Source organism: Solanum verrucosum, unplaced genomic scaffold (genome assembly GCF_900185275.1).
Source record: "Solanum verrucosum unplaced genomic scaffold, falcon-dt-bn FXZP01000125.1, whole genome shotgun sequence".
NCBI classification, from domain to species: Eukaryota; Viridiplantae; Streptophyta; class Magnoliopsida; order Solanales; family Solanaceae; genus Solanum; species Solanum verrucosum.
The window spans coordinates 3,877,802-3,889,847 of record NW_026019923.1 but is presented as its reverse complement, the minus strand read 5'-3'; the positions used below and the strand labels follow the sequence as shown (position 1 = coordinate 3,889,847).

General features: G+C 29.8%; 1 protein-coding gene across 1 annotated transcript; it reads left to right on the top strand.

Moving 5' to 3' along the window:
- The first annotated feature begins 6,840 nt into the window (after positions 1–6,840).
- LOC125825572 (probable protein phosphatase 2C 23) lies at positions 6,841–9,860 on the top strand. The gene is made up of 4 exons (XM_049504902.1): positions 6,841–8,360; positions 8,465–8,578; positions 9,014–9,278; positions 9,377–9,860. The coding sequence occupies exons 1-4, from the start codon at positions 6,960–6,962 to the stop codon at positions 9,490–9,492; spliced, it is 1,896 nt and encodes a 631-aa protein (XP_049360859.1). The 5' UTR covers positions 6,841–6,959; the 3' UTR covers positions 9,493–9,860.
- The last annotated feature ends 2,186 nt before the right edge of the window (positions 9,861–12,046 follow it).

The following is a 12,046-nucleotide window of genomic DNA, read 5'->3' as shown; positions in this document are numbered from 1 at the left end:
TGTTAAACAGTATGCAATATGCAACATACAACTTCACCATCTATAGGCTTAAAACTTCAAACAATGAAAGAAAATAGTGATCCAATACTACATTAAGCCTCTAATAGTCGTAGACGAACCACCTATCCTTTTTATTGAAAATGCCTTAGATATAAAGATGACGATAAACTGAACATCTAACATGACATGCTTAAGAGTCTAATAAACATAAAAACTATTTTGTTTTCTCTTTTTTTTCTCTGTTCTTTCCTCACCAGCAACTCGCTTTCCACCCTTCCTTTTGCGCGGAAGGCGTTTCCTGTGAAGTATCCACATGCATCCCGGAGGATTTTCCGGACTAATACTAGGATCTTGGTGCTGCAATCCCTTTCCCATTGTGTTATAGTACAACAAAATCGCCTTTATTCTGAAGGCCTAGCGAGTTCCTTTTTTTTTTCTTCTATCAAAAGGCGGTCCTTTTCTTTCCTCAGTCTTCCTACACCTGAACCATATGTAGGAAGACAATTAGCTAAAAACCAATAGATGATCAAACAAAATAACAACAATTCACTTATTCAAACTTTCCCCATTTCAATTACATCTAGTAAGATCTATAAAGTGTGTTTCACTTTCAAATCTCATAATATGGGCATCTCAAAGTGAACAGATAAACAATCAATCAGTTGTTTCAAAGTTACTTGGTATCTGTGCTAGTGGGAGGTAATAGTACACTGTGATATATGTTGAGGTGCATGCAATTTGGCCCAGACAACACGGTTATACATGAAAAAAGGATTAATACATGAGTAAGTTTGTTTAGACAGAGTATTCCTTCATCCTTAACCAGAGGTATCGGGTTAAAATATCTCTGGATACATAGTAGCCTTTGTTAGGGATTGCTTTACCACCAATGTGGAAAAGTTTGTCTAGACAGAAAAATGAATCAATGTAAGTTTCTGCATGACATCCTTATCACTTTCGAATCCAAGTATCAGATACATGATTAAACCAAAAACAAAAAAAACTTCCCATTTTTTATTTTTATTTTGACAAAGCAATTTTCACATCCATACCATAAGATTAAAAGAAAAGACAAATAAGGGTATAAATTTCTTTAAGATCAAGAGAATAATCATAGATGAATCCAATATTTATGCAATGTAATATATTAAATGGTGCACTTACTGATTTTTAAATTCTGAATCTGTCTCTCACATATATAAAAGAGTATTATAATTAAAATATTATCATCATCGTTATCATTGTCATTATAATACCTTAGTATATAAATTGAAGCTTCACAAACATGGTTGAATTTTGCAGAGAAAGGGAAGGAAGAAGAAGGAAATGGATGGAAGAGAATTGGGAGAGAGAAAATAATAATACTATTATTTTGTTTATTTAATTTTGGCGCCATTTATCCGCCAACCGTTTTCCGTTTCTTTCTCTAAAATTAATTAAAATGGATAAACTTTAGGTTTTAATAAGGATTTTAATTTTAATTTTTTTTTTAAGAAAAGAATTTTTAATTAGGTACATACTCTACTTGTGGATTACACCTGATATATTGTTGTAATAAAAGAATTTAACTAGGCAATTCATTTGCTACATCCAGAAACAAGGTTTTTCCCACTACAATGAGAAATTCTGAATTTACATAATTCGCAACCGAATTATACAAGTTCTGAATTTATACAATTAAGAGCCGAATAGCAAAATTTAAGAAACTATAACCGTGAATCGTAAATATCCAAAACTGTAGCTAAATTAAATAATATACTATAAATGTTTGTCATTTCGCATTTACGGTGATTCACCAAGACTTGTGAATATGTACATGGGCTTGTCGATCACATGCTAGTTTGATCCACGAATCTTTGATTAGCCTGTTGGGCTGAAATTTCAGGCCCAAAATCCTGTACTCTCTTGTAGTATAAATGCACATTAAGCCCAAAATGTAATCATTGTTGTTTCTTCACCTTTCTATGTTCCATTGATGATAATTGTTCAAACATATAATGCTAAGAGGAAGGATTTTGTTTCGAAATCGCTTATTTTCTGATTTAATATGTTTTACTTGAGTTGAGGGATTTTCGAAAACAACCTCTCTACCTTCACAAGATAGGAGTAAAGTCTACGTATATATCAAACTTTCGAGACTTCACTTGTAAAATTATACTGAATATATTGTTGATGTAATTGTACATAGTTTTCTACCGCTGGCTATTCTTATAGAAAGATTAGGATATTAGGTGTGTAATGCATTATTAAAGTTTAGGGATAATACATATTTTTCCTCATCAAATTGAACCATATATATAGTTATATTAGTTTGAATATTATTTTTTGGTGATATCCTTTACTTATTTTTCTTACACATTCTTCGATTATTTATGAAAGATAATTTCCTATTAGAATTTATATATATATATATATACTGGAATTGTTAACTTCACCACTAGAAAACGGAACATAGAATGAGTGTCTGGTAGCCACATTTTAGCTCTATCTTCGAAAAATAGTTATTACACTAAAGTTTCAAATTTTACAAATGAACTTCAAACATTACTCAAAAGTTTTACGTGTAACATTTAAAATTATAGATTCATAATTATTTTTTTAATTATAAACGCTAAAAAGTAACTATTTGTAAATATTTCTGGGGATGGAAGAAGATAAAGAAAGACTAAGAGGTCAAAAAGTAATTATGTGAAGGAGACAAGGAGTTGTGTCTTATTAGTGTGAAAAATAATAATTTCAGTATAATCATGAGGAGTCATGTGTTAAAATTAATTTGCCTTTATACTAATTAGTTACAAAAATGAGGAAAAATAATCTTCACATAAAATAATCTGATTTTATTAATGTTCATTTTTCTTGATTGTGGATGTTCATTTAATTTGTTGAACTTGAGTTATAATTATATTTTCCCTTTTTTCCCACTTTTCTTTTTATATAAATATAGATAGGATGATAATAATTGTTGATAACAATATAGTGAATGCTTAGAGATTAAGATGACAATTGACAGCTGCAATTATGTCTTTTTTGTGAAGTATGTAGTTGACCATAAGGCTAGCTTATTAATTATTTTGCTTTTCTTTTTAAAAAAAAAAATGCATAATGAAAAATGATTGTCAAAGTGAAATTGTGTATTAAAAGTTTGTTCAATTCAGATTTCAAGTCAATTATTTAATTAAGTTTCCTCTAATCAATTTTAATTTCCTTGGTTTAACATAAGATGTTGGAAATTGATTACAAGAATCCAAAATTTAATAACACCTTTATTCCATTTTATTTTTTTTGTTTTGGATAATAATATGTTAATGCCAAAGTCAGAAGATGTGGATTGTTGAAGAATATGGCAAATAAAAATAAGTAAAACAATAAAAAGGTTTAAAATAGTTAATTTCTTCACCACTGACTTAGAAGTCAATTTTTTTTAAGAAAAAATTGTTTAGTAAGTGTCCACTAAAATATTATTATATACTCTCTATTTAACCGTCATTTTAGCTTAAAAAATAATTTTACATAAAAGATAGAATAGAAGAGATTTAAAAATCTAATTAAAATAATCTGATTTTATTAATGTTCCATTTTCTTGGTGGTGGATGCTCATTTAATTTGTTATGTATGTATTAAAATGAGCCTAACTTTACATTGTTTGGTTACAAAAAAAGGGGAAAAAATAATCTTTACAATTCTATTACTATATTTTTTTTTTCCCATTAATTGTCATATTTCATTTTTAAATAGTTATTTTAATTTATTTTTGGAGCTAAACTAAACTAACTTAATATTTTAAAATTTACAATTTAGTTATTGAAAAACTAAATGAAAAGAAGTATTATGTTACTATTCTTCTTTATCAATATGATGAATAATATATCTTAAAATATTGATCAAAATTAATTTAATTTACTTATGAGCCGAAGGGAGATCGAATAATTTTTTTCTTCTCTTTTCCAACATAAAACATAGCATTACCAATATAATATTTGGTTCATGTTTTGCTTTTTTCGCAAAATCAATATATGTACAAGTTATGAAGAAATTTATATGTTATTTATGCAGAGTATGTAGAAGACTATATCTTACATATAACTAAATTTTATATAAATAATTTATGAATAGCTAATTTATGTATTATTAATACCAACATGACTATAATCATCCTTGAGTTAATTAATCCCGCCGGAAAGGTAGGATAAATGACACCAAATTTGATGGAATAAGTTTATGTTTTGTTTGGTTGAAGGTACAAATTTATTTTAAAATAAATTTACGTTTTTAATCAAATAAAATATAAATTTAATTCAAACTTAATCTTATAATGTTCCACCTTTATCTCCATGATCAAACAAATTCAAAGGTTGATAGCAATTTAATTTGGTAACCTTGAGTTATTACATTTTTCCTTTTTTTTCCCACTTTTCTTTTTATTTATAGGATGATAATAATAATTGTTGATAACAATATAGTGAATGCTTAGATATTAAGATGACAATTGACAACTGCAATTTATTTATTCTTTTTGTGTGTGTGTTTTGTGAGGGATGTAGTTGACGATAAGGCTAATTTGATATATCTTATATTTCAAAATAAGTGTAATTTAATTTAGCAATAATATTTTATATTCCTAAATATGTGTTATCTTAGAAATTTAAGAGAAAATTAATATATATTTTTAATAATACTCTTATACTAGAAATTTAAGAGAAAATTAATATATATTTTAATAATACTCTTATACTATATCTTTTCAATAGTGTTCAGTTTTTAAGAGACATTTATTAAATATGAATAGTTCAGTAAACTATATATTATATTTATTAATTTCTTAATGAGCATAATATTTGTTAAGATAACAAGAAAAAATAAATTTTAAAGTGAATTTGTATTTAAAAAAGTTATTGAAATTCATATTTTCAAGTCAATTATTCATTCAAGTTTCCCCTATTCAATTTTTTAAATCTCCTTGCCTTTTATAAAAAGAGGGTGGAATTGGAATCCACATAATAATACCTTTATTCCAATTTTGTTTTTATAGATAATAATGTGATTAATGCTAAAGTCAGAAGATGTTGAGTGTTGGAGATGTCAAAGCAAACCAAAAATAAAAAAGGATAAAAATAGTTAATTCTGTCACCACTAACTTATAAGTCAAATTATTTTAAAAAAATTCATATCCAATAAATATATTTTTATATAAAATAGATTATTTTATGAAATATAAATAGGGGGAATAAATATATAAGCTATGATTGGTCATGCCAAGCATTTAGCCAGCTGGATTCATATCTCCTGCAGACATGGCACCCAAATTATTATTTTTTCTTGACACAATTATCATCTTAGTTATCATGCCATTTTTTTTTAAAAATAAATCAAAATATGTTTTTTATTTTAATTTATGTATTTTAAAGAAAATTGATATTATGCTCATTCTACTACTCGCTTCGTCCAACAATAGTTATCCACTATACTATTTTGGGATTTAAACAATATTTGTCCATTTTATAAAATCAATAAATAATTTTACACTTAGTTCCTAATTTATCATTATCATTTCTATTTTTATGTTTTTAAGAATTGTGTAAAGTCAATAGTAAACATGTATTGCTGGTCAAACAGAGTATTAATAAGTTAATTTATAAAATCATATGAATATTTAATTAATTATAAATTTATGTCTAATTAAATAATGTCACAAAAAATTTATAATAGAGAAAAATTAATTTTGATTTTACTTTGACCCCATTCAATATTCTCATATTCCACGAGTTGCTCCATTTGACTTTTCGAAATCAAAGTACTATATTAATAATTATTCAAAAATGAACACGCTTTGGCTTTTACCTTAGCCTTAACTCCTAAAATTCCAAGCCCCCCACCCCCCCACCCCACCCCCCCAAAAAAAATCCTCACCACCAAAATAAAAAGAGGTAAAAAAAATAATATTCTTCGATAATTGATAAAAAAGTTATTTTTCACTTTAGCTAACTAAAAGTATGTAACATTTAATCACTTATTAAAACTATATTATCCCCGAATATGATAAAGTTATACAAATTTAACATCAACAACTCGAAAATTGAATGATTTAATACTTAAAAATTGAATAAATTTCATGAAAATCAGAATAAATAAAAAATACGTATCAAATTAATTATTATTGAAGATTAAATATATTTGACTAAAATTATAAAAATCAAAATTAGAATTTATTAGATTATTATTTAAGGGAGTACCACCCCCTTACCCCACCCCAAAATACGTATGTCCTAAAAAATTTGTTACTTTCAAACTGAAAAAATTAAAAAAATTAAAAATCAAATCGAACTAAATCGACAATAACCAAACCACGATTATTTTTTTCATTTGTTTGATTTTAAAGATTTTAAAACTAATTAAATTAATTTTAATTTTAATCAATAATCAAATCAAACCGAATTATGAACACCCCTACCCCTATCCCCCACCCCCACCCCAAAGGAAGAAAAAAAATTCCTGACTTCTCACCCACCGCCCAAAACAAAAAACAAAGAATCAAACAAAAACGTTATTTAATTGAATGTCAACGCCCCACCCAAAAAAAAAAAAAAAAAAAAAAAATATATATATATTATTTTTAAAAAAAAAAAATTAAAAAAGTTAATCAGTGAACTGCCCACCCAAAACACAGTATCAGTTTTATTTTTTATTTTTTATTTTTAGCAAAATTCAATTAATATAATATTCCACTTCTTTTTTTGGTTTATCAAAAGTCAACTCTTTCTCTTTCCTCTTACATCTTTTCTTCTCCATTTAAATCCTCATGCCATAGCACTTCCTCTGAACTTTCAAAAAAAAAAATCACTTTTTCAACAACATTTCTTCATAAAAATTCAATCTTTATGAACCTTTGATGATCAAAATCTTATTTTTTTTGTTGATTTGTTGATTTTAGTAGAAATAATTTCTGGGTTTTTCTCAAAAAAATGGGTAATGGAGTTAGAAAATTGAATCATTGTTTCGCCGGAGATGTTGGAGAAATATCAAAAAGACATAATGATTTGAACCTTACTGATCCACTTGATGAAGGTTTGGGTCATTCTTTTTGCTATATCCGACCCGACCCGTATTCAAAACCCCACCCCTTTTCCGATGATTCATCTTCTTCTTCAACCACCACCACTATTTCCAGCACCACCAGCACCACCACCACGGCGGCGTTCTGTACAATCTCCGGCGCTTCCATATCGGCAAACACTTTCACACCTTTGTCAACGGCCCTCGTTGACTTTTCTGCTCATGTAGATAAAGCTTCAGCTTTTGAGAGCTCTCAGTTTTTTTCATCTATCCCTCTGCAGCCAATTCCGAGGGGTGTTTTTCATTCCGGCCCGATCCCGGCCCGTGTATCAAACACGGGCTTAGGTTCGGGCCCGGTAGAGAGGGGATTCATGTCGGGCCCGATTGAAAGGAGCTTTATTTCGGGCCCGATGGAGAATCAATATGATCATATACAAAGGTATAAACTGAAATCCAAGAAATGGGGCTTGATTAGAAGTTTAAAGAAAGTGTTTACGAGTTCGTTTTTTGGGTATAAAGAAGTGAAATTTACTGAAAAGAATATTATTAATGTTAGTGAAGTTAAATTTATAGAGAGTAATAATAATGTTGGAAATGTTTTGAGTAGTGAAAATAGTTTGGGTGATGATGATGATGAAGGAAATGATTCATTTAGAGGCCAAAATGTTCAATGGGCACAAGGTAAAGCAGGGGAAGACAGAGTACATGTTGTGATTTCTGAGGAACATGGATGGGTTTTTGTTGGTATTTATGATGGATTTAATGGACCTGATGCTACTGATTTTCTGTTGAATAATCTTTATTCAAATGTGTATAAAGAACTTAAAGGGTTGTTATGGAATGATAAGTCAGAAACTCCCAAGAATTCGATGAGCAACGAGGTTGTTTCATTGAGGAATTCGGGTGTTAGTAAAGTGGAACATTTTGTTCCAAATCAAGAATTTGATGGGGTTTCTGGTGTTGATCATTCTGATGTCTTGAAGGCTTTATCTGAAGGGTTAAGGAAGACTGAGGCGTTGTATTTGGAGATTGCTGATATGATGGTGAATGAGAATCCTGAATTGGCCTTAATGGGATCTTGTGTTATGGTGATGTTGCTTAAGGATCAAGATGTTTATTTGTTGAACGTTGGCGATAGTCGTGCTGTTTTAGCTCAAAATCTTGAATCTGATCTTTCTGTTAGCAAGTTCAGAAGGATAAATGAGCAGAGTGTTAGCAGCATTGATGCACTCTATAGAGCTGAATCCGATCGCAAACATAATCTTGTTCCAGCTCAACTTACTATGGATCATAGCACATCTATCAAAGAGGTAACAAACCATAGCTCATTTACATAAGTAATTGCAAGAAACGTTTTGTATTTTTCCTGTTTTCGTATGTTTATGTTGAGCTTATCTTGTGAATATGATTGCAGGAAGTTGTTAGGATTAGAAGTGAGCATCCTGATGATGCGTTCGCGATTAAAAATGATAGAGTGAAAGGTTCCTTGAAGGTTACTCGAGCATTCGGGGCAGGATATCTCAAACAGGTATTAAGAATCGACTATAAACTCATTTGTATCATTGATCATATCGATGCCTGGCTTGCTCAACATTTTTTGAACTTGTTAACTATATTTGCAATCTAATGAAATATGAAGCGATATGCTTAACACAAACAAACACATGTCTATATTGCACCAGTATTGTTCGAATTGAAATCTTTCAAGTGTTCTTATTACAGTCAGACCTCTTTATAACAATCATTTTCTCGTGGATTCCATCTTTCATTTTATGTTATATTATATGTTATGTATAAAACACCATTTTGCTATAGCAACCAAAAAGTATCCAGACAACCAATGATGTTATAGAGAGGTTTGACTGTAGTTAGCTTGTATTTCACCTGAACGTGCTGCTGATTTGTTTGAAGATTGTTTTATTAGCCTTGTATTGATATCGTTTCGACTTCTATGATTTTACAGGCAAAATGGAACAATGCACTTCTAGAGATGTTCAGAATTGACTACATTGGAAATTCACCATACATCAACTGTTTACCTTCACTTCACCACCACACACTTGGTTCAAGAGACAAGTTTTTGATCTTATCATCCGATGGGCTCTACCAATACTTCACCAACGAAGAAGCAGTCTCGGAAGTTGAGACCTTTATGTCTATATTCCCTGAGGGAGATCCTGCCCAGCATCTCGTTGAAGAAGTCTTATTCAGAGCTGCTAAGAAAGCTGGTAAATACTAAACACTCAGAATCATTGCCATAGAGATTTGCTAACTACTAATGTCTCATATCAATCGTTCTAAACAACGTTCATTTTGGATTTTGCAGGCTTGAACTTTCACGAGTTGCTTGATATACCTCAAGGTGATCGTAGGAAGTACCATGACGATGTTTCAATCATCATTTTATCCTTCGAAGGAAGGATATGGAAATCATCGATGTAAATCTCAGCTAGATCGAGGAATTTTGGAAGTTTATAACCCTCAAGACAACAAAAACAACAGTACATAGAAAAATTCGAGCTAGTTTTGCTGTGCTAGCCCTTGTTTACCCCGAATTTAGCAGTAGTGTTCATAGTATACATGTCTAGGTTGCTCGATACAAAGATAGCGCGAGAGGCTGAGGTTTCTTGATCCACAGAGACTGTAAAGTTACCAATAAACTTACAATCCCCTGCCTCCTTTTACATTCAATTGTTGTTAGGACAATGGTGAGTTTTGTAACAGATGGAGTTCCATCTCACAAACTTTACCTCAATACAAAATTCCTTTATTTTATATCATACTTACTACGGTTAAACCTCTTTATAAAACGTGATTTGTTTGGATATTTTCTGACTGTTGTAGCGAAATGTTGTTATACAACTACCTAGGCGTAATCCCACAAGATGGGGTCTGAGTATGGGAGGTCTATGCAAACCTTATCCCTACACTAGAGGAACATAGGTTGTCTCTGATAGACCCTTGGCTCGATGAAAAACATGTCAAAGTAGTTCGGAAAAAGAAATAACAAAAATGAAGAAGTCATGGCAAAATACTATTAAAAACATGTCGAAACATATACTAATATAACATAATATATCGATTCTAAAGAAAACTTGACCGTTATAGTACAGTATGTGAAATCAAAATAAATGGCATAATGTCAAAAGTTGAAAATATGATGGAATTCTTTTTATTCTTCATATTTTTAAGTTTTGGTTTCTCATACAAACAATAAGATTGTTGTTGGAAAATGGAAATTGAAAGTTGACTATACTAATTTTGTTCACCATTTCAAACTTTGCCTTGTTTTCCTTAATTTTTTGTCATCATGAATGATTCAGGTTGACCAAGTTGTAGTCATTATAACTATACAAAAACTGTTCAAGTTTCTTTATCTGGTTAGTTTGGTACCAGCTTTCAATGTGACTAATAGCAATTATGTGTTAATCTCAAGCAAGTTGAGGTCAATTATATGTATCATTAGAGACAGATTCAAAATTTTAATTCTAAGTGGTTCATGACTCGAGTTTCAACAATTGAATCTATTACCTTATTTAAGTTAAAGAGTTCATAATTCAATATCTTCAGAGGATATTACACGTATAAAATCAGGTCTAGACTAAAAGTTATGAGTTCAGATAAACTTAGGACTATTTGATACGCCCATGTGAATAGTCACCGTCTTTCAATTCGATTAATTTGAATATAACAATATTTCTCATTTTTCTCCAAGAATTCAAAGTCTTCAAAATTCCTCTTTTTCCCCCAAGAATTCATTATAAATTTTAGTTGAAAATTTCAATATACTCCCTAAACAGAAATTAGTTGGTTAGAAAATGGAGATAGTCAATTAAACTCATCATTTGACATAAACTCTACGCGTTTTTTTTTTGGTAATCTATCCTTTCTTGAGTTGGAAAAAAAGAAGAAGAAAAAATTGGCAAATTAACCATAATAAGTCATACTTTTTTCTTTTCTTATTGACAAGGCAACTCGTGGTCGTTACTCTTCAGGTACACACTAGAATAATAGCCCGCAAATCATACATGAGAGGTGAATTGCATTAGATAAGCTTTGTGACGAGCTCAATCATATGTGAAAATATGCAAACCCAAGACTCTGTATTTAATTTGGGAGATCATCTGCTCAATTTGCTCGATCAGACTGGCGATTTATAAAAGTCATACTTGTGACCTATGAAATATTCAGAAAAAAACAGCATATTTGGTTTACTTACGTTAGTAAACGCCTATTATAGTATACAATAATGCATGACTCGTAAAAACAAACTAGAAGCAAAGAAAGAGAAACAAAAGGGAAATAAGTTGACTAAAAGCTAGAAGACAAAAAAGATTGCATTAAGGTTGTCTTTGTTCTTTTAGCTTTGTTGATTGGAGGTTTTGTTAGATGATGATGTAATTAACATTAACAATAAATAAATCACCATCGTGTTGGGATGGTTCTCATCATCTCTTCGTAATTAATCAGATATCTCGTATTTCTATTTTTTGATAAAAAACATTTTATATCTCTTGAAAGATTTACTCTCTGTGAATGTGTATTATTAGTCGGGTCAATAGCAATGGATAATGGTGTAGCCACATTAAAGTGAATGATAGTCAGTTGAACAACCTTCATCAGAAGATGCTACTGATTTGATATACAATTTTTTTGATGGTCAACAATGTTCAATACTAATTACCTTTCGTCAATTGCATCTCCTTGCATATTTTGTCCTTCAAATGAGCTTGTTTTAATTTTTTTTACCCTCTAGCAATCAAATTTACTTAGATATAAATTATTTAGAGATCGAAGTTATATCCGAACATAACTTATGAAATACAATTTAGAAATTGAAGTCATATTTGAACATAACTTATACAATATTATAATATGAAAATATAAATTTATGTCCATGAAAAAGTTATTTATTATGCGAAACATAATTTGATAACCAACACAGGATAGAGAAAAAAGTATAAATAACTTTGTTAGCACCACCTCTTATGATAGT